This window comes from Contarinia nasturtii, unplaced genomic scaffold (assembly GCF_009176525.2).
Source record: "Contarinia nasturtii isolate CC-2019 unplaced genomic scaffold, AAFC_CNas_1.1 Cnas_scaffold_350, whole genome shotgun sequence".
Taxonomy (NCBI): Eukaryota; Metazoa; Arthropoda; class Insecta; order Diptera; family Cecidomyiidae; genus Contarinia; species Contarinia nasturtii.
In genome coordinates, this window is record NW_022197705.1 from 2,078,063 (window position 1) to 2,105,238 (window position 27,176).

Genomic DNA, 27,176 nt, shown 5'->3' on the forward strand with positions numbered 1-27,176 from the left:
TGTCGTTGTCAAATGAACGACTCTCAGCTATTGGAAATGTTTTAGTGTTTACCTGTGCTGCATTTTTTATGTATGACATTAAGTCGCTGCTTGGTATGCTGTTTTTGGTTATTTGAACTAGATATGGTATGCGCAGAGACAAATATTTTGCAATTATGTTACATGCATGCAGCAATGTGGCTCAATATACAACTGTCGAGCGATTCATGTAAAAACGAGCTCTACTTCTTAGAAAATGTTTATTTTTCTTGCTGTGTCGTGCTCACTCTCTCGTAACCATCGACAAATGATGCATGAGAATATTTTAAATTCGACAAGTTTGTCTATGGTTTAACATAGATTTCAGATTTGGTATCCAAAGCAATGTATTGAATGTTGCGTGGTTTCGATGCCGTTTTTTTGTTCAAAGCAGAAAGAATTGAAAATTATTATCCAGCCCTGCCCTATGGCGAAAAAAAAACTATAGCGTTAAATTGCGATAAAATGGTAATAAATATTTGGTCATTGTTGTAAATTACAATAATATAATACAAGAAAGTGATAAAGTTAGATGGAATATTGGCATCACGAGCCGTGCTTGAACTTTATTTTTCCGAGATATAATGGTTCTTTTAACTTGACAGGACAATAATAATAGAACGGTGAAGACCAACAATATCTCTTTATTATCTAATGTGAATGACCTGTGCAGTTTGCGCATTTTCTGCTTATAACTTGATTGACTTTGGGCTAAGGCTGTGTCAAGGAACAAACCGATTACAATGTAACATTAACAATGTATTTGCATTAATGAGGAAATAAAGATTTTTATATCTATATCGCTGTTGCATCAAATCATCGTCTTTATGCAAAGATATATCCATTTCTGTCAAATAAATCATCGGCCAAAAATCTGTCTAAGTTCATTAGGGTCTTGTTATACCATCGTACGTCATGTGATTAATGTTGCTGGTAATTGTGGCTTGATTGCGAATAATTTTCTTCTTTTTTTTTATTAAATCTTTAACGTTATCGACGACGAAATATCTGGTTTTCGTAGTTAGACTTGTTCAAGACAATTTGATCATGGTCTATCAGCATGAGTGCGTTGTTTTCTTTCTTTGAAAAGCCAATAACTCGAAACATTGTAACATGTTTATTTTTTTCTTCTTCTTCTTCTTCTATATCAATATTCGAATAAACAGCTTGCAATTAGTCTATGATTTTTCTCGTGGTTAAACCGAATCGTTTGGTGTTCATATGCGGAAAACGTTTATGACACATTCGATAGATATACTCTATTATTATCAAGCCGAGTAATTAATTTATTTCCATTAGCGTCAACGGTAATCCGAAAGAAAATTAAATTTAATGGGTTGTTGTAACGGTTTCATTTATTTTGAACTTGTGTCATCTTGCATTGTTGTTGGACATGGTGTGTTCTTTCTTTTCGTTTGTTTCTAAGACCGGTCCTATTATGCTATGCAAAATTACCTGAATTGCAAAATGGGTTTTAGAAATATTATCAACATTCAATCATGCCCATCCAATGGCCATTTAACGCATAAAACATGTTGCCATTGTTTGAAATTAAAAGAATAAACAAGAATTTAAACGATCGTTTATGTACTCTCTCACCTCCTTATTTTATTGCAAAAGAGATTCAATTGTGCATTTATGAATAACTGTCGAAAAGTCTATCTGCACCCAACCGAGCCGATTCGCAATATCGTCAGAGAGACAAACATCAATAATTGCAGTTTGAAGTTCGTGTTCTCTCAATCTCTCTTTCGTCATCAGTTTCGATGTAAATGTTTAAGATAAACTTGCGTTCATCAAGTTTTCACCGCAAATATTCAAAATAAAAGAAAGATCAAACAAGTCAAAGAACATATTAAATTCAATAGACTTTGGTGTCGTGTATTTGTTTTTTCTTTTCTTGTTTTTTCATTTTTTTACTATTTACGTTTTTCGAATAAATTTTGCCATTGAACTTCAAATGCATGGTTTTCATTACCCGTTAGAGGCGTTGGTGCATTTCACCGTTCACTTCTGCATGAGAACTGTAATTATAACTGCCCACCAAAATGAAAGAGTTCCAGTGATACGATTCATGGAAAACCGTTCACGTACAAATCATAAGCAAATATTTATTTTATGCTCTTATGAATTTTCAATATAAAAGCCCGCGTGACTCTTATCGAGCGTGGTGGATTGGCACAGCTTCTTTGAATTGCGTAGTAATGTGTTAATTGGAGTGGAGATTCTAAATCGATTCTCTGCATTTCGGTTCGCAATGAAAAACTATTATCATTTTTTTCTCCTTCGGTTCATTTGAATTTTTTTATTTAGTCATAAAAATGGAAAACTTTTGAATACAATGATTCTATGCCGGATTTGGTTTAACGGCTTCAGTTTTTCCACATTCTTGAATCTAATAAAAAAAAATTCCATGTTAATGGGACAAATATTTGGGTAACATTTTTTTTCTCTTTTATTGATTAAATCTATCTAAATTGGCGCACATAGATTCCGTGTTGATGATTAAAATCGCATGATGCCAACCCGTCTACGTGTAATGCCAGTTCATCGTGGTATGCCAAATGGCTGGTATGCATGCAACGATTTTGATTGAACACAAGCAATATTGCGCCATTTCATTTGGTCACTTGTATTTTCGGATTCTCCAAGGTGAAAGCATTCACGTTTTTGCGAATCGTCTTCAAAACTTCTCACGACTTTTTCAATTGCCAACAATGGCCCGGCGTATAAACTTTCAATTTTTTATTTTTTTTTTATTTCTCGACAAACCACGATACATCGAATTGTTTTGTTACTTTTTATTATTACAGTTATTGATTGTTTATTATGCTTACCATTTGTTTAAAGTCAAACAATTTATATACATGTGTCCAATGGAATATCAAAATCATCTTGTCAGAGGTGCCGCATAACATAAATTCGAAATGTTCATGGTGGAGGTAATATTTGGATCAAAATGCCAATGGAAGAAAATGTGCTCAATCACATCACTTTCATTATATAATTCTGACGCATTTTTCGACTACGAAAATTGATTGAGACCATTTGGAAAATTTCAAATTTAAAATAGTGTTTTAATTTGTTTGAACAACGGCGTAATTTCCATTGTGATCGTTCTTTTCGAATTGAATGACATTGATATACGACAGTTAAAATAATTCGGACGCACAATCGAATAGAATACAACGGCTAATTTGAACATAGAAAAGTTCAATTTTGGACATTGGTTTCTCTTAATTCCCAAGATTCATCCGATGATGTTTGGAATGTCACTCGTGCCTTTCAAATTTAAAAAGTAACATTGCAATTAATGCTCAGTGAATATATATTGTGGTGCATAACAAAGGTGGACCACACATTTTTCTGTCAACATGTGTGAAACACAAAAAAAAATCTGCTTAATTAGTACGGGCTCAAATTAACGCATTGAACTATTTTCTAATATTAAATTGCAAACGTAGACAGGCGACCATACCACGATTATTCAACATAACACAAGAAAAACACAATCTATTCACTGATCAAAATTGGTCAATGTAAGTGTGGGATTTTCTCTTTGATTTTTTGTTTTTGCTGTTTCAAATATTTGAAATGCGCAGACATGCCTGATTGTGCGTAACTCTTTTTAAACACGCTGACACATTGATGAAACAATGCCAAGATACGATTTAACCAAAGTCCACAGCATGATGCATATCGAGATTGGGTCTTGTTTGTGTTTATTCACTCAATTCCAGCGCGTATATGCTTCGATTTTAAGTGGAAGGAAAAGTGCTACACTAGTACGCAAGTCACCTTCTCTTCATTTTTCCGATTTCTAATAAAACGTGCGTACAAATTCAAAAGACACAACTATCTGATTAATTGAGTAATTAAATATTTCATTGAATGCTTGCACCGCGATAATCATAGATAATAATCAGTCCAACTGAGCGAACAACGACAATTCAATTTCAATTCATGTTTCTTGTCACTTTTTTACAAATTTTAAATTTGTTACAATGTTGAAAAGAAAAATGATATTGGTAAAATTGAAAAATATTGAAGAAAATATTGTTTCATTGCCAGGGCCGATCGCGGATACATTGAAATGCATTCGACTTGAGCCGTTATTTTGTACTTGATTTCAATGGTATGATATAAATCAATAGATTAAATCCGATAATTTTTTTTACTGAAAAACACCGTGAAATATAACGTATTTAGCCTTTAAACTTAGTCTGATGAAACCTTTTATCGCGAAGTAATTTTCAACGGATTTGAGTTTTCCACGTTAGCATATGATAATATATTCACTTTTTGTTGTAATTAATACATTAAAATAGTTGTTACCTTAGAAAAGTGCGTCTTGATCATATATGGTGTCATGTATGCAATGCGATTAATGGTGTGAAAATAGAATATAGGAAAAGCCATATAAAAATGAAAAGCATCGAACAATGGCAAATGTTGTTTTTATTCTGTTCTTCTCTTATATGTTACCATTCATAGTAATGAAAACAAGTTCATTGATTTAATGGCATGTTATACTTATAAGCTATAATAATCCAAGCCGCTATGTCGGCAAGAGTTTGTGTGTAACTTAAAAGATTCACGATAAAAAAAAAGAAGATTCAAATAAAATGAGTTTGTGGCGAATCTTGAATTGTATGCATTGAAAAACGTTGAAAAACTCTCTAAATTGGCGTGTTATTCACTCCGATACGGATCTCATTGAATTAAATCACAATGGACATACAACTTGATGGCAAAATTGATGGTGGCTATTCACTTATTCTTTCATTTGTAGACAGTTAGATTTGTGTGCTTTTTTTCGATCCGGTAGAAATCTAATTGACCATAAACGTTTTATTGAAATTGTAAATCGATTGACATTAATGCAAACAAATTGAAATAACTAAATAGATCGGTAATAAATTGAGTTTTGTTTATTTGTCTTGATTTCTCCGAGTCAAGCTCTAATTTATGTACTTAGACTCAAGCGCATCATCATATGTTCCAGTTATCGTGGTGAATTTTCAGGAAAAACAACATTAGGTCCGCCGCATGAGTGATCTATTTTTATGTCATAAACATTTGAAACCAACCAATTTCCAGTGAATTTTTGTCATAAAAAAATAAAAAAGTAAATTTCTCAAATTAAATTGTCGTTAAAGAGAAATTGGAAATTAGAGTCAGAAAAAGATGCAAATAATTGGAATAATCAAATATGAACTTTTGTTATGGATGTTACCGATAAATATCGTAAATACAAGACTACTATAAGAAAATGCGCTGCTTACATTTTGTTTGGACATTATTCGGTTTATTGGTATTCGAAAATTGATATATAATTTGAGTCTTAACCTGAGACTCTTAAGGCTGTGATAACGCTATAATAATTTTTATCCAATCAAATTTCCTTCGGATTGGTTTCAATTGTTTCAACCAATTCATCCAATACCATTTTATCGCATTCAAAAAGTCAGAAATTCTTTGCTCTTTAATTTTTCGATGAGAGAATCGTGAGGTTAATTGCGAAAAATAATTCCAAATATATCGAGGATGAAAAGAGTTATCTTTCGCATCTTTGATTGTATCATTAGACACCTTTCTCTGTGCGAAAAAAATTGCCAATATATTTTTTAGTAAATTCGAAAGTTCATGACATGAATAGGTTTCGTGCCAAATTTAAACATTTACTTCACTCATGTTTGTATCAATTCAACGCTTAAACAAACTGATTATGATTAAATGTTCGCAAGAAGATTGGCGACCGGAAGAATTTTTCTTCGGCAAAACTTTCATTCAAAACATTTATGGTGGGTACTGTTTCATTTGATGATTGACTCTAAACAAAAACCAACATTTGTATGATTTATTTGAGTTTAAACGAAAAACAAAAGCATTTGCAATGGCATAAGGTTCAAAATAAATAGTTATCTTGTTAAAAAAATGCTTCGAGCAATAAATCGCATTGAAAATTCAACAGAAGGCAAATTGCCAACGAAAAAACATGATCTTTTCAGAAAAAAGCACGCAAATTTTTCTATTGTTCATGAGTTTCTCTTTCTATATCACAAACGATGCCACCAAACAAAATATGAAATGAATTATATTTGGAAAAAAAAGACAATTCCCATGCTACATCGTTTCTTTGTTGCAATCATAATGAATTGGAGCACACTTCACATTATTAATCACTTAATTAACGCGTGCTTCACTGAAAGAGATTAATTTTCGAGACTTTATTACATTTGTATCTTATCATTTATTGCATTTAATGCAAAATGGTAATATAATTCATGAAGTGACATGGTAAATTCGAAGATTTGCGTCACAATTTGTATGAAATATTTGTTTCTAAGTCACTCGTACACTTTGACATTTAAGACAAAGGTGATTTTAATTAACGGTTATTTGCGGACTTTTGATCCAAGCATCCATTGAATTTTATCAAATTATATATGCGAGCAGATCTAAGCGTATTGTTTATATTTATGAAAAATCAAATCTTTTTTTTTGCTTTGCTCAAGATTTATTGAATGAAAAAATATAAATTTTCGAAGTTTTTTTTTCGCGTTGTTATCATTTTCACGCCCACTGTGACATAATTTCGATTTGGTGCCATTTTTGTAGCGATGAGTGCAGTTCGTACGCAGATTTCTTACGAATTTATTTTTAATTTTTCTCTGAAAATCATACACATGTGCGAATATGATCGAACTTTGTACATTTTAAACGAATACATCCGACATATTCACCGAACATATCCGTTCATTTTCAATTTGTAGCGAAGTGAGAAAAACTCATCCCGATACATAAAAAGAATCAATACCGTATTGGTATATTCAAATGAACGTCGTTTTAACGGTTTTTAAATTCACCACAAGAGACACCTTTGGTAATTTGTGTTAAAGATGGAAAGCTTTATGTGTGTTTGCAATGCTTGAGGTTTAACCAGACCAAAAGATGGCGTTGGGAGTCACATTCTTCGGTGCATATTTTTTTTTAACTTTGCATGTTATATAAACACCGAACCATGGAATTCATACATAGAGAATTCTCTTAGTTAACTTATAAATAAAGTATTTTTTGGATCAATTGATTTTTGATCTAATGATGCGATAATTTGTATATTAATTAGAAACAGTTTCAAAAAAAAGTCTTATCTATAATCTCAATGAAGAAAAATATTCTACTTACGAAAATAATTCAAGGTCTCTCGAATTTGGTCACTATTCAATCCAAAGCCACCTTCTGGAACCTTTAACGCCGGACTAGGCACAAACCAATCCTGAAATAGAACATTTGTTAAATATTTGTTCAAGTAAATAGTCAATTTTTCGTTGTGAAAATGATACTCACTTCATTTTGGTAGCCAGCAAACTGCGTTAATGTATCAGCTCTAAGTTTATACTTGGGAATTTGTTCTTCTAATAAAGAAAATATCTCCACTTCTGGTAAAAATTCGGAACTGCATAGCTCTGTATTATTTAAGAACAAATGATTCGGTTATTTTAGTTATTTTTTGTTTTATTTTGTTATAAATCATAATTTTCAAAAATATCCAATTCTTCGGCATATTTGCGCATTATTTTACAAATCGAAAGTATCGATTGGCTAGTTAAGCATTTCCTACTCATTCATTCATTTAAAAATGAATTTTTTCACACTAATAGAAGTGGTGATTTATAGCCTTTGCCTTGAATTGAGACATGAATTGTCGTGAGTCACTTAGAAATAGACGATAGACGCAATACTATATTCGGCACTAGTAGTTCAAGGCTCATAGTTTCAACCATTTGTCGGCACGTCTCAAATTGACTGACAAGAAGAACATTTTCGATTCAGTGTAGATCAATTAGATTTTGTCGCCTTTTCGCTGAAATAGGTTGTAAATATTACAAATACTCAACTAACTTCTCTTCAATTCGAACAGATTCTCTTCATTTGATAAATTAATTGATCATAAATGACGCGAACGCTATATAATGGTGAATGTAATTGTAGAATTTTAAGATAATGTGCTTTTTCTCCCTTGTCAAAATCGTTATTCTAGCAGTTGACGCAAAATTCTTACGTGTATCCTGTAAGTCTATACATTCGAAAAAAATGCCAACAGCAATTACGAAAATGATGTCGAAATTCACATTAAACGCGATGTTTTTGTACAAAATTCAGCGCCCACATGAAACGATGCGCCTTCCTATGATTGTTAAGTCAAATGTAAATATAGTCTCTACACTTTCGACAGAAAAACCGAAATGCACATTTAACATTTGACACCACGCAGCTTCTGCACATTGTACAAGTGCAGAAAAATGAATGTGCATAATTCATAGAATGCATCTTTTGCATCCAAATAGTGTTGAAAATAGATTGAATCGAATATTTTGTGCGTTTTTCACACATAAAATATTTAAAGTATGTTTTACATTTTCCTGATTATTTTTTTCTTTTCGAATCAATGCCAAACAAATGTTGCGGTTTTTGGCATCGGTCCAGTTCTTCGCGTGACTCATATTACAGTAAAATTGAAAATATTGGCCAATTGTGAAAATGTCATATACGCACCAGTTATACACCCCACATCTGCTGTTGTTGGTTTATTTTGTTTCAGAAATCGTTTCGGTGTCAATCCAGGTAAATGCTTTTCCAACGTTGACTGTGTGAGCGGACTCAAAGGGGTACGCGCCCCACATGGTGATGCGGACAACATTGAATGCTCCTGCAAATAGAATAAATGAATTTTTGTTTTTCGGTTACACAATACTAAATGAAAATGAAGATTAAATTGAAATGGCACTTTCTGGCATCGTGACCATTATTATTATATTATTAATGATTATGATTCGTAAGCCAAGTACAAAAATAAATTCGACTTCTTCAGATAAAAGAATTTTGAAATAACACATCTTACATAGCATTTTGTTCATGTACTATGACAATTGCTCTAATTTCTTTTTCATTTTAGTTTTTTTTTTGCATAGGACAGAAATGCATCGAGAAACTGGGATAAATGTATGCCTTTGAGTTTCATAACTTCACAAGCATCACGGTTATGTATTTTTCATTCTTCGTTGTTTGTGAAGAGTACATTCTATGGCGCCGATGTTTCGAATCGCCACAGGATGCGTTCTACAAAGAAAAACCGAGACTTTGTCGTATAAATGTAAGAGAAAATCGTCAAAATTGGAAGCTGATGCTGTTTGAACTTCAACTTTCTATTCGCAACACATTGTTTGGTAGATAAACTTGATTTTTAATTCCAAATTTAGATCAGGACGTTTGAATCTCAACGCTGCACGTATCATTGATTCTTATTTCTTCATTTTATTTTCTCTTTAAATGTCGAAAATCTATTTATAATTCGTTTGGGCGATTCGTTCAGACAAATGTATGGCTTGGAATAAGTAAGAGACTGAAACAAAAGGCACAATGAATTTAAGAAATTCAAATCGAAGTAGACATTTTTTACTATGAAAAAAAGTTAAAAAAATTGAATAGTAAATACTGAATTTTTGACATCTTTACGTACAGGAAGATGTCATTTAACACATTCTGAATGAAAAATAAAAGAAAAGAACTTTAGAAGAGAAAAAGATGTTATTCAGACAGAAGATTTGAATATTTATTACGTGACGAAGTATCAATTATGTCATATGTTGTAAGCACGTGTGATCTTCGGTAAGCAAAATGGTTTTCCATAGTAATCGTATGCAAGGTTGATAATTGAGTAGCTTCAATCAATCGTAGCGCCATAAATACGCATGCAAGCATAAAAGATTCGTATCACTGAACAAAATACGCTACTTTGGTTGTATGTATACGCATTAAAATTTACACATGCTTCGGTGATTCGAATGAAATCAATGTGTCCAAATTGCACTTCGTCAATGGTCATTTTGTAAAACGAATTTTCGCAGAAAGACAATGTAGTCAAGTTGACGAACCTTGGAGAAATCTGTTGTGGTAATTTGAATTATTTTAAAAAATCAATGGGTCTGAGAAGAAATAAAGACAGGTTATTCGGACCTCTCCGATCCCTGATTAAAAGCTTTACTCAGTGATATACCCGAGTACATTTTGATTGATTTTGAATACACTGAACGAAGTTAGATCATCGCACAAATTTTTGCATAATAACAAATTAACCGACATTATTATAACATGAACACAATGGTATAAAATACGTTTGATTACGCGTGTTTTTTTAATTCCAATTATATTCATTTTTTCTTGATAAGAAGTGTTGAAAACTATGTAGTTTCAAGATAATTGTAAGCTTAGTGAAATTCACACCATCGAATAGATATTTGTAAATGCGAATTACTCAAATGCACGCGAATCGAATGTGTTACTGATAATAGTAACGTTTACTCTTTGTTTTTTCTCTTCTTTTTACATTGATTGAAAACTTTGATTAAATCATAGTCTTTGCAAAAATTCAATTACACTTTACCCATTTTAATGTGTAAAAATTGTTCACAAAAAATGCAAAACTAAATCGTTTGCGTTTGAATTTGAATTTAATAAACATGCTGAAGATTTTGAATGAACAAAATCAACGCATGTGCATCTTGTGCCTAAACAATTCACTATTGAGCCTTTTTTTCACTCTTTTCTGTTCGATTTTTTGTTACATAATGAAATGACAATTGATTGTCGTATACTCAAATTTATACTACTCGCTATCTGTCACCGAAAACACTTGCAATTCTTGTTAAACAAAACCAATTTCAAATTCACACTGTATTGGTTTGGTGTTGGTAATTAATTTACTTTTAATTTTAGGTCGTGTGCCTCATTTCATAGTCATCTACTCTTATGCAAATTCATTCATTTGGCAAATGAGCACGTCTACTCTAAAATTGAGTTCATTTGAACATTGTTGAATAATGAGTATGACATGTTTTACTGTACAGAAAATTATCAATATAATTGTTGGTCCTAGACTATTTCAGAGAAATGCGGAAGATCAACAAGGTTTTTTGATAAAAGTTTATTGACTATCAACAGTTTAGAAAGAACCATGTGAAAGTTTAATCGATATCTCATTTGTATGAATCATTTGAATTGCAGAGTAAAACGTATACAGAGTAGTATCTGTTGCCATTTCATCACATCATTCAGAACTTTTTTCAAGGAATAAAATACCCTTCCGCTTTTACAACTTCGCGCTTCAATAAAGTTAAATATAATGATTTTGATTGTAACGTAACAGTTTATTTATATTCGTTTTCACCTTTAAAATAAACTTTATTGTGAGGTTATTGCCCCGTGCATTGTCAACTAGTACACAACATATTTAGATGACGATAAATTTATTGATTTCAGCAATTAGACAAAAGGATATTTATCGTCATGTTCTTCTAACGAAAAAATGCGATTGAAACGATATAGTCGATTGAGGATGAAACGTTTGAAATAATAATTTCGTGACCGAAAGCAAAGCAGACAGAATAATTGATGGTATCGTTGTTAGTTGATGGAATACATCTATAAAATCATACTTTAAAAACACAAGAAGTACACACTTAAGTGGACGAGACAAATTTGATGGAATTTTTCAACATTTCCAGGTTTGATAGAAATTTTCAAATAAAATAGATATTTTCATGAAAATAAGTGATTCTGTTTTATATCCAAAGATTTTACAATCCCTTGGAATAGCAAACAAATTGGTAAATTCCTTGCAGGACACTCAATTAAATACTGAACGTGAAAATAATATCATCCGATATGACTGGATAATATTTAGCTGATGTCGGAAGATAACACCTAATAAGCAAACAGCACTACGCGACTGAAATTCAAAATATGAATTTAACTGTTTACACACCGGAAAATGTCGACCTATTTTTGCTTCAACGGAATAGATACTTTATCAAATGCGTGAAAAAAGTTACTGCATTCTCATGCAAAGTCTTCTCACATACTAAGCATTCGAATGATGTTGCTGGTGATGAATATGATTAAAAATACCGAAATGGAAAGAAGATACCGTGTTCACATTTGAATTTATTGACGTATATGATGCACAAACGAGAGAGATTTTCAACCGATGTTCTGCCATATTTTTCTCATTCAAATCAGTTCCGATATTAGCGTATGTACGCACTTACCTTGACTTGAACAACAATAAATATCTCATTTCTTCAACAACAATTGAAATTCATGTAATGCGATACTGATACATGTACTCAAAACTATTGCTTCTCATTCAGAACGTTTGAAGTGTTTAAACAATAGATGCATGCAAATGATTGTGATATTTAAGAAGGATGAGATTGTGTGCTCTTTCACATTGATTCGACTTCATTTGATACTGACTTTGACTTAGAATTTTTTGAATTTCAATCGAAGAATAAAGTCTAATCGAGAGAATACTTTTTGAGATTATAAAAAAAATGTGCATATAAAATGTAATTGGTTTGTTTTAATTGATGACCTATGAGAATGCAATTTTTTATGATTAATTTACTACGCGAGTAATTATTTGCAACTTGTTAAAATATAATATATATTATTTGCATCGCTCTTCTTCACACCTATTAAGGTTACTTTTAAGCACTTTCAAATATCATTCCTGTATCATTTTTTTACATTCATGGCGTCTTACTTTTCTTTAAATATGACTTTGGGCGATTCACTTAAAGCTTTAAAACTGAAAAATTAATTGTAGAAAGTGACACATTATCCAAACAAGTTTGATTGTTCTATAGCAATGAATCACTGTTTATGCATCGGTGAGTCAATGCTAAATTGCTTATCAATTGCTCTTACTTATTCCACACAAAACTCGATTCGAATCATTTCACATCAAAACTCAGTTCGAAAATGATTTTATTATTAAATTGAAACCAAGAACCACCAATAAACAATAATCAACGTTTAAAATAATGTATTTCAAACACAGCCACCGATAAGCAGTTACGCTCACAGCGATGTTCCTGCTAGCTAACAGTAAACTAATTGACATTTTATTGTTAAGTCACATGCACTCACAAAAAAAATATGTTTGTCATGTATTTCGAACGTCATTTTGCATTTGAAAATGTCTGAAAAAAGCGAGAGAAAAAAAATACCAACAAAAATAAACTTTGAAATTTACGCAAAGTGTTGAATAACTGTATTTAGGATCGAATATCCATCCCAATGCTGACATCACTTGCTCAAATTAAACATTCAAAAAACTCTCTGGCAAAGATATACACAATGAAAGAAAACAAACTGAAATACGATGAAATCAACATTGACTTATCAACGATAAATTTTCTTCTTTGTTTAAAAAAGCGTCGTGCAAAAACAAAAATACGACGAAAAATATGAAATGTTCAATGAAAAACCCATGGCTTTCCACTGAAATACACATGAAAAATCAGTGAAAGCAGTAATTTCACAGTGGGCTTGAAACTGTAGGTTTCAGATAAATGAGTGCAATATAACGGAACGAGAAAATGCATTTGATTGCTTTTATTTACAACATTGAGTTTTACATCAGTAAATTCGTTTTAGTAGTACATTGACCACAGTCATTTGTTATGTAATTCGGGATATATAGATAATTTTAAGCGCTGTCGCCAAAAGCATCAAAACAACATCGTCGCAAACAAAATGCATTAAATGCCAGAACATAAAATCAAACAAAAAACAACCAAATTGAAGCACTTTCAATTACGTAAAATAGTGAATGGTTATCGAATTTATGAATAAAATCATCAAAATATCGTTTGGCTACCGAAAGATCAATGGCACACATACACGCATACTCGCAAGTCATGAAAGTAGAATGCTTCATTCACGTGTAACTGTAAAAATTGCAAAATTTTACAATTTCTTATGCATTTCACATTCGAATTTGTATTCGTCTGCAGAGAATGTCTAACACAAATTTGCCAAAATGTGATATGACCATGACGTAATAATATCGATATGAATAAATCGTAATTTTTTTTTGCTTGTTTGCTTACTCGGAAGGTGTTTCTATAATGACATTAGAACCACTACATTTACATTTAATGACAATTTATTATTAAATGACATTCATTCTATCGTTTCCATTGATGATGCGTAATTTGAAGCGATATTTATTAAATTTCAACGTGAAAATAAAACATTGTGGATTTTGATGTGAATGACTTATAGTTCATGGTGTCCTTTGTGAAATGTCAAAATAAGCACTAGTCAACTCAAGTGGTTGCAAACTTTATTGATTTGGAAAACATTGAAAATGGAACATTCTTTGATAAATATCCAGAACGAAATTTGTTTCACTATTGGTAAATCGATGGTGTATTTTTTGTTGCATAGAACCCCCTGTCAGAATGGGTGTGATGGAATCTTAGTTTAGTTCTCATAATTCACCACTAAACACACAAAAATTACTGTACATCCCGATCGAAAACTTTCAATGCACCTTAGATATATGTTACCTTTTATAATATACACTTTCGTTCAATTCCTCAATATGACATTTTGCTGCACACAAATCAATTTTCTATATTTCATAGTTTTACTAAAAATGTTCTTTCATTCGTTATTTGGTTTTGATTTAATTACGGAAAATTTGATTTTTTTTTCTTTTGATTTATCTTTTTATTACATTTGTATTTTCACCGAGTTTGGACTTTATCTTTGGTTTTAATTAAGAACCTTTTTCTCAATTGATTTGTTTGTGATATATGTGTTTTGTCAAACTCATTTGCAAATTACTATTTAGCACTAATACACAACTAAAACACACAAATTTTTATTTGCTACACACTTATTGTTTATTCACAACCTACTGATGTTTAAATTTCTCTAATCATTTGGTTTAAATTTGCTAGGCGAATAAATTTTTTCTTTATTTCTATTTCATTTTGTTTTTGTGTGTGTCAAGAAATTGAAGAGAAAAAAATTTACAAAGCAGCGAGGAATATACACACACTTCGCACTTCGACAGCTCTGGTTCTTTGATTTTTATTTTTCTTCGTTTTGTCTGTGTTACGGCCAGAAGTTGGCTGCAGTTCGTATTGAGCTCATTTAGTCCAAGGCAGGTGTTCAAAACAAAACATAAACATGTGGTGAATTTACAAATGTCAAATTCGATTATTATGAATACATTTATGAATAAAATATCTTGAATGTAAATTTTATAAATATTCGAAACATTCTTTTTACTCAATTAGTATGATGTTTTAAATAAAAAAAAATCTGTGTAAACAAAAAAAAAATTAATTCATCTATGGTATTCCTAATGTTTAATGCGAGTAACGAATTCTTCCATAGTTCACCACAGCAACACCAATACATTCACACGGTACTCAACACATCTACATCAATACATATATTCACCATTGCTAAATCTCCTACGAATGTGTGAATATGTTAAACGCCAAATGTCAAAAGAATTGAAACGTCACATCAAATGTATATATATCAAAAAAAATTTTTTTAGAAAATAATCAGCTGTGTACACTTGTAAATTATTGGGAGTGTTGGCAAAATCGTAATTTTTTTTTTGTCTTGAATAAATTGTGTCGACGAATAAAGAAAATGTATTGGTTTCCTTTCGTGGTGACGAGTAGATAGTTTTAAGTGTTCTACTCTAATTTGTTCCGTGTCACGTTCAGTGTCAGTTGTGAACAGGTTTTTTGTTGTTTCATTTTATTTTTCTTTATCGGTTCTTCGTTTTCTTTATTTTGATTTTGCTCTGCATGTTTTCGTTTTGTTCAATACAAATAAATAAATCACATGCCAAATTGGTGCGTACCAAAGCTGGGAACGCACATGAAATACACACAAAACGAATATCTAAAACAACTTTAAGAGCAGATCATTAGTTAGTAATAGAAAGTGAAAATGAGAGCGTTTTCCTTGAAAATTCCTCGGACGAGGTGTATGCTCATCACTTCGATAGTTTTTTGTTGCCTCACAATCGCACAATCCATTTTGCCTACACACAATATGTCCAACAAGGAAAAAAATCAACTCAAGTAAGTTGCATTGAAATTACTTCTGAATTGACATTGTAATCGCTTATCAATTGGGTTTCATTTTTTTTTTTTTTTTCAGAGAAGAAACGTTAGAAATGTTTTACCATGGGTACCGATCGTATATGGAAAATGCATATCCAGCCGATGAATTGATGCCATTATCGTGTCAAGGCCGGTTTCGGGGAGTTACACCGAGCCGAGGCGATATGGACGACGTATTAGGAAAGTAAGTAAAACAAATTTTTTCATGGCAATTTGTAACGGTGACGTGGTAAACCACCTGGAGATAAGTAAGGCAAATAAATTGCTTATCATAATGTAAACAGCTGACACAAACAAATATTTGTAACGCGTTTAAAGTGAATTTTAATTTAAACGTTTTGAATTATTTGAAATGTTTGACTGATCTGACGATTTTTTTCATTTCAGCTTCTCGATGACTTTAGTCGACACATTAGATACATTAGTTATTATTGGTGACTATGATGAATTTGAGCATGCTGTTAAATTAGTCATTGACAATGTAAAATTCGACAATGACATCATTGTGTCAGTGTTCGAAACGAATATTAGAATGATTGGGTAAGTTGTATATTGTGTTTTATTTTCGAAAATTAACTTTTATCACAACGAATTGGAACAACAACGTCTCATTTCAGCGGATTACTGTCAGCGCACATATTGGCAGAGTATATTCGAAAAAATGAGCGTGGTAATGATGCTCATTTACAATGGTACCGTGGTGAATTACTTGAAATGGCCAAAGATTTGGGATATCGGCTACTGCCTGCTTTCGTAAGTAGACAACCATTTGCTCCAATTATAATTATACAGACCACTTTTATTTTTGATTACTTTTCCACCAAAAATTCTTGATCTCTCACGAAAAAATCTTGAATTTGTCGGGAGACATTGTTGGTGGAAAAGTATTTTCGGAAAATCTTCTGGCATTCGCTTTAAAAATATTAAAATACTTAAAATCTATTTGCAGAACACAACTACTGGCATTCCGCATGCCCGAATTAATCTAAAGCACGGCATGAAATCGGAGGAACTTAAGAATTCCCGTGAAACATGCACCGCATGCGCTGGTACAATGATATTGGAGTTTGCTGCATTGTCTCGACTAAGTGGTGAACCGATCTTCGAAGCAAAGGCCCATGCTGCAATGGACGCACTTTGGAAAATTCGACATCGAAGCTCCGATTTAATGGGAACAGTCATGAACGTTCACTCCGGCGATTGGGTTCGTCGCGATTCTGGCGTTGGAGCCGGTATAGATTCATACTACGAATATTGTCTGAAATCATACGTTCTACTGGGCGATAGTCGTTATTTAGATCGTTTCAACAAACATTATGCAGCTGTTATGAAATATATATCACATAATGGACTTCTAATGGACGTTCATATGCATAGACCACATACAAAATCTCGAAACTACATGGGTAAGAAAAAAAATTGATTTTTCAAAAGAAAATCACAAAAAGTTCCATTTTTCAGACGCGTTACTCGCCTTTTGGCCTGGATTGCAAGTACTCTTTGGCGATCTAAAACCAGCTGTTCAAACCCATGAAATGCTTTACCAAGTCATGCAAATGCACACATTCCTGCCAGAAGCGTTCACATTCGATTTTCAAGTATGGTTTCACAAAAATGTCTCTATTGTTAAATTCTAAATAGTTTATTCCTTTTCAATTTTCAGATCCATTGGGCTCAACATCATATTCGACCCGAATTCATAGAATCAACGTACTTTCTTTATAAGGCAACCGGTGACGACTACTATTTGCAAGTGGCGAAAAAAGTGCTGAAATCTTTACAAGAACACACTCGTGTTAAATGCGGTTTTGCAGCAGTAAATGACATCAGAACGGGGAAAAACGAAGACCGGATGGACAGTTTCGTTTTGTCGGAAACATTGAAATATTTATATTTAATATTTGCCGAACCGTCCGAAATTGATTTGGATTTAGACCGATTCATATTCACTACCGAAGCGCACTTACTACCACTTTCACTTGGCCAACTGGGAAATATAACGAGAACGCGTGGAGATAGTAAGGCCTTTTTTCTCTTTTTCATGTGGTAAAACTTGCAAAAAATACAATTTTATTGCATCAATTGTATTTTAGGTGATGAAAGTAGCGAACAAGTATTGACAATGAACTACATGCGATCGTGCCCTAGTCCAAAGCATCTTTTTCCTGAAACAGTACGAAAACCAATGAAAGATTTAGTATCCGGTGTATGTCCGCGGACTTCAAGCGCTAAACGCATAAGCGCCATTGAGTTCAGAGTGAGTATTTGGTGTCTATGGCATTAAATGAAGGCGGACTTTAATAATTTCAATTTCAAATAGGCAAGTAATGCTGAACACAGACGTACTGTTTCGGACATGGGAATAACGATGATCTCAGTGGGTGATGGAAAGGTGCAACTAATGCACAATTTCTATAATGTATGTACTTTCAATTTCATTTGTCTGTTTCACCTGTGAGTAAATCATTTTTCTTTTTACAGGCCAAAACACCAGAAGATGCCGAAAAAGGTTTGCTGTTTATGAGAGAAATTGTTGAATTATCTAAGTCATCGCATATAGCCACTTCGGTAACTACCGAACTGCAAGCGGTTTTCTTCAAAAAAGAAACGGGTGGTATTGAGCTTTTGGTTGCCGGACCATCACATTTTTCAAAATCTTTGACTGGAAATGAATCTATACAGCGAAAACCAGTTTATGCTGTACCATTCCGATTGTGCGAGCCATTACAAATACCAGTTGATGAGATTAAAGATCGAATACTGGTAGTGGAGCGTGGTGATTGTACTTTCATTGAAAAGGCCAGAAAGGGTCAAGAAGCTGGAGCAGCAGCTATTATTGTAAGTCATCTTAATTGCTACTTACCTATTAAGGCGTTTATTTATAGGATTGTCATTATTTATGGCTCATTTGATGGTTCTGATCAGTAGGATGATATTTTGTGTTTTTCATGCATATTTAATAAAATGACACACATTTAAATTCATATTTGGGACAGGTTGTAGATAATGTACCAGATTCTAATGCAGATGAACAACCAATGTTTGCAATGAGCGGTGACGAAAATGATGATGTGCAAATACCATGTGTTTTCATGTACACACGTGAAAAAGACATTCTCATGAAAGCAATATCCAAGAATCCAGATTTAGAGGTAAGATGCACCGCTCGTTTAAAAAGATGACATACATCAAAACATAGAATACGATTGTGACCAATACCTTTTCTTCCATAATTAGATAAGCATAATGCAGATGAGTGGATTGAAAAAGCGACTTCAATCTTCAATTAATAAAGACGAAACAAGTACCGACGATAAGGCGTAGGTTATATCAATCAACTTCCCTGTAAATAAAACCCAAAAAAAAAAACCGATTTGAAAACAACAACAACAAATAAAATTAGGCGTATTCGATAGAAACGTTGAACGTTTTTATTGACAGAAAATGTGTAAAAAGATGCAATAGAAATTTGCTTGAATTTTTTTACTTTTTAGATTTAAGTATGAAATGTATGAATTTATGCGATTAAGAAAATTCGAATAAAAAAATGTCCGAAGAAAACTGTTTTATTTTCTCATTAACACCTCACTTTAGCCGTCTCAGTATGTATGTGAAAAGCTTTAGGTTGGCACCGCAGCGCTCGCTCGCTTAGATGACAGATAACTTTGACAGATGACTTTGACAGTTTTGCCTGAAACAGCATTGTTTTGCTTGACGAAAGAAACATGAGAATGTTGTAATTTAACCGAGAAATTAAAGCGAAAATTTGAAATAATCAATTTTCACACAATAAATATTAATAATTAGAAATGTTTCTACAAAAATTGAGCAGGCAACTGTTGACAGCCAATACTGTATTAAATGTGAACACATTACGATGTCTGAATTATGGTCTGAACACTGCACTGGGAAAGACCGAAACTGAAATCATTGAAAAATGGAAACAAAAATTTGCGAAAGAAAACATTGACGAAATTGAATCTTCCATCAAACACATTCTTCATCATGTAATTGATAAAAGAGAGGTAATTTGTTTTTTTTTTCTTCTCTTTTTTTTCATGGCATAATTTATGATGACCTTCATTGCTATAGACCTTGACTGATAAAAAGGATGACCAACAAATCATACTGACAAAAGAGCAAATAAATCGATTTGAACAATTGTGCGAGTGTCGTATGGCACGAATGCCAGTTCAATACATTATAGGCGAGTGGGACTTTTGTGATTTGGTTCTGAAAATGGTGCCGCCAGTATTCATACCAAGGCCAGAGACTGAAGAACTGGTCGAATTGATTTTGCAGCAATGCGACGACAAACTTACGATGAGATTCCTTGAAGTTGGGTGCGGATCTGGTGCTATTTCTCTATCATTACTTCACTCACTCCCCAAGGTAGATCTGAAATTGAATGCCCCTCGATTGAATAGAAACACTTTCAAATACCCTTTATTTGATGTGTGAAAAAAATAGACCACCACCAATAAAATATAATATACATAACTCTTTTCAGGCACAATCCATTGCGATTGATCAAAGCGAATATGCATGCAAATTAACACTCGAGAACGCAAAAAATTTACAACTTAACAATCGCATCAAAGTTATCAAACACAAATTGACAAACGAAAGTGAATTACCGATGATTGAAGGAAAACTCGATTTAATCGTATCGAATCCACCATACGTTCTAACGCATGACCTAAAAAAATTGGAACCAGAAATTTCTTTGTACGAAGACCTACGGGCACTTGATGGTGGACCTGGTAAAAAATATTCCACAAAAACCTGTTTTTAACGACAAATAAAAAAAAAAAAAATGAAATTTAGAAGAAAAAATAAAATATAATTTTTGTTGGTTTTTTTTTCTTCTTTAGATGGTCTGAACATTATCCGAAGCATTTTAACATTTGCATCCAAACGACTTAAGCTTCAAGGGCATCTGTGGCTGGAAGTGGACCCATCGCATCCATCATTGATTGAAGAATATCTGCAAGAAAATAAATCTGACTTGAATCTAAAATTTGTTGCATGTTACAAAGATATGTATGGAAAAGAGCGATTCGTGGAAATTATGAAAATTTAGAACAAAAACTTGAAGAAAAAACAACAACAATAGCAATCTTCATATAATTGTTCTGTTCTAGAAAAAAAAATAAACAGTTAAATCCAATTGCTCTTTCGTTTTCTTTCGTCTAATTAATAGAGGCATGAGATATGCATCACTTATTATTCATCTATCTCACTCTTAACCATACCAAAATAAGCGGTACTTGTTAGATATGCGCGCGCATGGATCTTCACATATCGTATTAACAAGCGTCAATTGAGCGTGTATTTGGTGTTGAATTGTGAAGTCGGTTGTGCCCATTTAATATGCGGTGTGTGAATGTGCTTTGAAGAATATTATACAATAAATTCGAATCGTATAAATATAGCACATGTATGCGTCATGTGTTAGTGTCATTCATGTTGACAAATGTTGTTTTGGTAGGCGTGTATGTGATATTCTGTTGCGCAGTCTCTCGCCTCATTTGTCGATCGGGCTTATTCAATCGAACGAAAAATTCTTCGTCGAACAGTAATACGAAATTTTTGCGACTCGAAATCAGATATTCGAAAGACATTTTTTATTTTTGAATAACTAAGAAAATTAAAAAAAAAACACTACGACCACAACTAATATTAATCGCTTAATTGTTAGGAAAGAAAAAAAGTGATCGCGCGGTCACACCTCAGGTAACGTTATTTTAGGAAATTGCACACAGAACTTTTGTTTTCACAATTTTTCCAAATTAAACACATAAAAAAACACAAAACAATAATGTGCATTTAGTTTCAATTTTTATTATGAAGTGAACTATTAAATTGATTTAAATTGTTGATGAATTGTATTATTACTTCATCGATTCGAAATTCAAAAATTATTGCGGAACACAGAGTCGGCGAAGAGGAATAAAATTTTGCACAAGGAAATTGAAGTGAAGTGTATCAATAGTAGTGGGCGGTAACATGTACTGGTGGTTTACTTCCGTAAAATGCAAATTGCGAACAAAACACAATTTTTTTTACTGACATACCGAGAGCATAAACCATTTTTTTGACATGTGAAATATGCAATTTGATCAAAATAAGAGTTCTTCAAGTGTTCTCAGACAAATATAAATGGAATGTTGATGTAACATTTCGATTACGCATCACAACTCAGCTCAACTGGCATATGTTATATATGGCACAAAGCAACTGTTTACATTTGCACACATTCGCTCTCCGTCCGCAATAATTTCTAAATTAGTATCGTTGTTCGGTCGGCAGCAACACAAATGATTAAAATAAATACTCAAGTATTATTTTTTTTTTGTTCTCTTTTCCGTCAGTGGATTCTTTAACAAAAAAATATACATATTGCCTGTTGATTTACAAAACACCATCGGTTTCTTACATCTATGTTACCAAATGCATTCAGTACAACAGCTGACTATCAATAAGATAGCGAACATCGCCCACGTTCCATTTAACACTATGAATAACGATTATTGATTTCATTTCTTATCTTTGTATTGTTCGGGCTTATGATTGTTGAAATGGTATTGTAGTGACATCAGCACCTTGATAAATATAAAAGATAAAGCGAAAGTTCAATTCAAAAATCTGATGAGTAAAAAACAAGATTTCCAAAAAAATCGCGACAACGGAGGTGTAAATGCTATTTTAAAGCACTGCTTTTAAAGTGTGCATACCATTTATGCAAATAACACTCTTAGAGCGATCATTGTGCTAAAAGTGTATTATTGAATAAGAAAACTGAAATGATTCATTATTGGTAATGTGAATAAACTCAATATTTCTATTGCAGGTATCTGAGCAAAACGTTTTGTCTTGTAATAAATTCAACAATTCGTTATTGATGAACAAGAAGTAGTCAAAACTATGCAACTGAATGTGATATAACTTTTTAAGAGATATTTTTTAAAAGATTCGTATGATAAAAAGTGAAGAGAAGAAAAAAACGATACTTCAAATTGAAAATGGCCAATCACATGGTATCGAATGGTAAAAATGTGCAAGACTTTGTAGTTGGTAGTGCAGCAACAGGTCTAACACGCGAACGTAGTTTCGTGCGAACACCTCAACAAGTGGCTCACCAGAATAAGAGACGTAGTCTTGCCTTCAATCATCCAACAAATGCAATGCATCACGATATTCAGCAGCAGCAAATACGTTCGAAGAAATCCATTGAAATATATCGACCCCCGAGTAAGTTAAATTTTGATGCAATGCTTTGTTGTTTTTTTTTTTCATTGAAATTACATTGATTATTCAAAGATATTCGTTCCGATGGTACATCTGCACAAAATAAGCTAAATGTAAATGCACCAGAGTTTACGGTGATAAATCGTGAAGTGCAACAAAACACGCAGCCCATCGGGTTTTTCACGCCGAACGCACAATTTTTGCAACATTCGAAATCAAGTGGAAACATTCAACATCAAATCCAATTGGCGGTTGCTCGACACCACGCCGAACAAATGGCAAATATAAATACACCGCGTACAATTCTAGTTTCGCATCCGATGCAACAACTGCAACACATGAATCTTGGACAGGCTCAAACTCCCACAGTAAATAGATCTTCAAATGGAATTCAAATCAGTGTAAGTAGGCTTTTGCATAATAATAATTACAATGATATCACGCAATCGGATTTTTTTCATTCATAACTTTCTAATCTTGTTTTTGTTTTTGTTTGGTTTTTCAACAAACAAGGCTGCACCAAAAGTTAAGTTTGCCATAGATCAACCGAATAATCATCAACAGAAATCCATTGGCGCAAACAATTCGAATACAAATTCATTGCAGAGATCAAAGTCATTGTCATCGGCAGATGCATGCTCATTGACCAGAGGAATTGCCGGTCTTGGACTTGGATGTGCAAACGAATCAAATGATATTGGCACATTTAAACCAGAAATACAGGTACTCATTGATCAAGCTATGATTGATCCGAATAAATTGAACGCACGCTCGTTAATGGTATTGGCCAATCAAATTATGCAGAGAGCCGTCGAAGGAAGACGGTATGTATGGTGGTTTGGATTTAATTTGATCATGAAGTTCGTTAATTTTGAAACGTTGATATTTTCAGATTTGCATTGCCAGCATCTCGATTTTGTATAGCAATCATAGCAAAAGAGCAGAAAGAAACCTTTTTGGAAGCATTATTGAATACATGCCGACAATGGTATCAGGTAAAAACAACGATATATCTCCATATTATTTAAGCGAATGCATTTTAATTTTACTAACTGTTTCCATTTTATTGGAAATGTTTTGATCTACTGCAGGAGCGTGAAAAAATCCTAGGATCACCGCAAAAAATAAAGAACAGTGCACGGCCAAGATTTACAGCCTGTAATGTATTCTAAACAAATGATAAAATTCAAAAGTTTTTTTTAAATATTATCAACTTTTTTTACAGTTATGGCTTTCCTGACCGAGATGTTCTGTCAATTGAAGAGGCGCCAATTACAATTACGTACGAAATGTGATGGCGTTCCACCACCAATTGTTTTACTAACTGTTTTATCAAAATGTTGCGAGGATTGTGTGAAACCACCAGTTCGATCATTATCAGAGGTAGACAAATTTCCTCAACTAATCGAATAATAATTAATTTAATGTATATTCATTTAGATTGAATGTCTATTCTACGTGCTAACGTGTGTTGGTCGCGACATCGAACAGCATCTTCAACAGCAATTGGAAGTACTACTATCAAAGGTTCGCGATGCGTTTTTGAACTCATCCGCATCGGCTCCAACGATTCGACGAACTTTGCTACAATTGATTGAGCTGCAAGCATCGCATTGGCAGCTGGCTGGGAACACCGTTTTATATTATTATCCAACTACAAAATGAGAGATGCTGTTAATCTGCACTATTTTGCTAAATAATGTTTTTTTTTTTTCATTTAAAATTGAATAGTTATTCAAAACGAATCAAATGACTAACAATCATTTACAACGAAATTGTATGCATTAAGCATAAAGTAATTAAACGAACGAAAAAACGTAGGAAACAAATTGTAAAAGAAGTGAGAATCACTCGTTAAAAATAATGTTACAATATAATCGAAAGTAAAAATTGTATTATTTTTATGCTTGCTATAGTCCACTGTCGATTTGCTGCAAGTGCGTGTGAAAAAGCAAACACACCGTGAAGTGTTATTTTTAAAATTACAAAGTAAAAGCGTCGGCAATATCAATGTGCAAGTTAAACAAAAAATTTAAAAAAAAAACAAATGAATTATCTTGAAGAATATATAATCAACATATTTCATTTAACCAAAAAAAAAAAACTTAACAACCGGAAACCAGGAAATATTTTCCGAAAACAAATATATATACACATTTGTTTGCATTCAAAGTGGCAATCAATCACATTTTTTTCATTAAATTTAGTTTATTTAGTTTTCTACATCGTTTGCCAACGGAATTTCATTTTATTATATTAGCTAGCAACCAAATTTTGATAGCATTTTTCTAAACAAAAAGTACCAAAACATTAAAAAAATATATCAGTTAACTCAACTAGTCGTTAAAATGAAGAAAAGTTCCAATGGCAAAACGAATTCTTACTTATTGCTGAATAAAACACTTACCCACATATAGTTAGGTGATAAGATTTGCTCATTTTACCATTTTTATTGTACATAAATTTCGGAAGAAATCATGAAAAATGTTTATGTTATGACTATTTCTGAATAAATTTTCATTTAATAAAATTGTGTTGTGTTGTTTTATTACACCTTATTAGTAAGAAATTGTCATTTATTATTTCCTTACGGTGTTGTAAAACAACTGCTTCATTCCGGTATTTATTGTATTTATTCCGGTCATTTATGTTATGACGCGTTGCCGATGATTGCCGTGATAATTACCAATCAGTGAATGCGAATCGAAAAAAGAATTAATGAAAAACGGGGGGAAAAATACTAAATGAATTATGTTCGATGTAATGTTTTTCAAAAGAGAGATAAACCTCTTCCAAGTTCATCGTCTTCATTCTGCACTAATTAAATGAACAGCGTATACGCAAGTTTAATTGCAATGTCGAAGTAAACTCCATGAAATCGGATTTACTGCATATAAATCGAGTCAGTGCATTTTTTTCTCGATTTAGAGGCGATTACATACAATGATGTATTATGGCGTCAAAATGTTTTTTTTTTTCAATTTTATTATTGTTTTTTGCTGTTTTTATATTAGTTGAATAGATGAGCGTGGATTTATTGAATGAAATCGCTTCCACCATTTTTGTATTCAACATGCGGTTGCAAGGGAATAACAATAACCACAACAACAAAAACCGTTAATCCAATTCGTATTGTTGTTAATATGTGCGCGTACGGAGCAATAAACGGTACTGTTTTTCTTTCATATTAATCGTTATTGTTTATGTTAAAGCACTGTTTTTGTTCATTCCAACAAAGCATATCAAATATCGCTTAAATATCCTACTATCTACGGCATTGCGCACGTCTGCCAAAGAAGGCACGCACGAATTACATCAATTAGGAGTCATGATTCGCGTTATCATGTTGCAATTGTATATCTAAAGCATGAACTAAAATGAAATGTTCGAAGTGATTCGCACCACCGATCACTTCAATATCAGTACCTCAATTGAAATGCGTGCACATGTGTGTGCGTGTGTGTATTTTTGATGGTACATACTAAATTTGATCGGTAGTTGACTTATGTTGTGTAGGTTTTTCGTATGAAAACACTGCGCCACCGCAAATAACATGAAAGAGAGAAAAAAACGCACATCAAGGTACGCGTCAAACACGTGCATTGGCTCGTGCGAAATAGGTGGTTTTCGATGAAATGGGGAAATAAGAGAAAGAAAATCACAGCAAAAGCAAACATGCATGTTGAAAGAAAAAAAAATTTGCCAGCGAAAGTGAATATATGGTGTGAATAGTAGCTTCAATCTCTGAACAAACAAAAAATTAATGGATTAATTAAATCAATTCAGTTTTTCCACTACTTACTTATGGTGTATAGCATTTTGTTGATCGCGATTTTTTCGCATTCTTCTTCTTCATCGTTTGCATCGTTTCTTTTGTATTCAAAACCAATGGCGTACCAT

At 32.7% G+C, this 27,176-nt stretch overlaps 4 protein-coding genes across 5 annotated transcripts in view; 3 read left to right on the forward strand and 1 right to left on the reverse strand.

The window, feature by feature from the left end:
• The window catches only part of LOC116338305 (trafficking kinesin-binding protein milt), a 37,424-nt gene extending 22,479 nt beyond the window's left edge, over positions 1-14,945 (reverse strand). Inside the window, exons 1-4 of one of the 2 annotated variants that reach the window (XM_031763452.1) lie at positions 14,439-14,945; positions 8,578-8,731; positions 7,369-7,487; positions 7,207-7,297 (exon numbers count right to left, since the gene is read on the reverse strand). In XM_031763452.1, the coding sequence (XP_031619312.1) occupies positions 7,207-7,297; positions 7,369-7,487; positions 8,578-8,722 (355 nt within the window). In that variant the 5' untranslated portion in view covers positions 8,723-8,731; positions 14,439-14,945. Of the gene's footprint in view, positions 1-7,206; positions 7,298-7,368; positions 7,488-8,577; positions 8,732-10,465; positions 10,560-14,438 lie in introns of those variants that run through there. The other variant, XM_031763451.1, reaches the window with a different exon arrangement.
• Positions 14,946-15,444: 499 nt separating this feature from the next.
• On the forward strand, positions 15,445-19,586 carry LOC116338040 (ER degradation-enhancing alpha-mannosidase-like protein 3). Its single transcript, XM_031763078.1, has 12 exons — positions 15,445-15,983; positions 16,063-16,209; positions 16,413-16,565; positions 16,643-16,778; positions 16,975-17,431; positions 17,487-17,623; positions 17,689-18,043; positions 18,119-18,282; positions 18,346-18,444; positions 18,507-18,863; positions 19,022-19,177; positions 19,263-19,586. Exons 1-12 carry the CDS (start codon positions 15,850-15,852, stop codon positions 19,347-19,349), a joined length of 2,382 nt encoding a protein of 793 aa, XP_031618938.1. The 5' UTR covers positions 15,445-15,849; the 3' UTR covers positions 19,350-19,586.
• Positions 19,587-19,713: 127 nt separating this feature from the next.
• On the forward strand, positions 19,714-21,195 carry LOC116338043 (MTRF1L release factor glutamine methyltransferase). The gene is made up of 4 exons (XM_031763083.1): positions 19,714-20,050; positions 20,118-20,417; positions 20,536-20,788; positions 20,900-21,195. Exons 1-4 carry the CDS (start codon positions 19,835-19,837, stop codon positions 21,106-21,108), a joined length of 978 nt encoding a protein of 325 aa, XP_031618943.1. The 5' UTR covers positions 19,714-19,834; the 3' UTR covers positions 21,109-21,195.
• Positions 21,196-21,526: 331 nt separating this feature from the next.
• On the forward strand, positions 21,527-25,309 carry LOC116338042. The gene is made up of 8 exons (XM_031763081.1): positions 21,527-21,761; positions 22,879-23,279; positions 23,349-23,677; positions 23,790-24,100; positions 24,169-24,271; positions 24,368-24,434; positions 24,502-24,659; positions 24,717-25,309. Exons 2-8 carry the CDS (start codon positions 23,051-23,053, stop codon positions 24,939-24,941), a joined length of 1,422 nt encoding a protein of 473 aa, XP_031618941.1. The 5' UTR covers positions 21,527-21,761; positions 22,879-23,050; the 3' UTR covers positions 24,942-25,309.
• Positions 25,310-27,176: the final 1,867 nt, after the last annotated feature.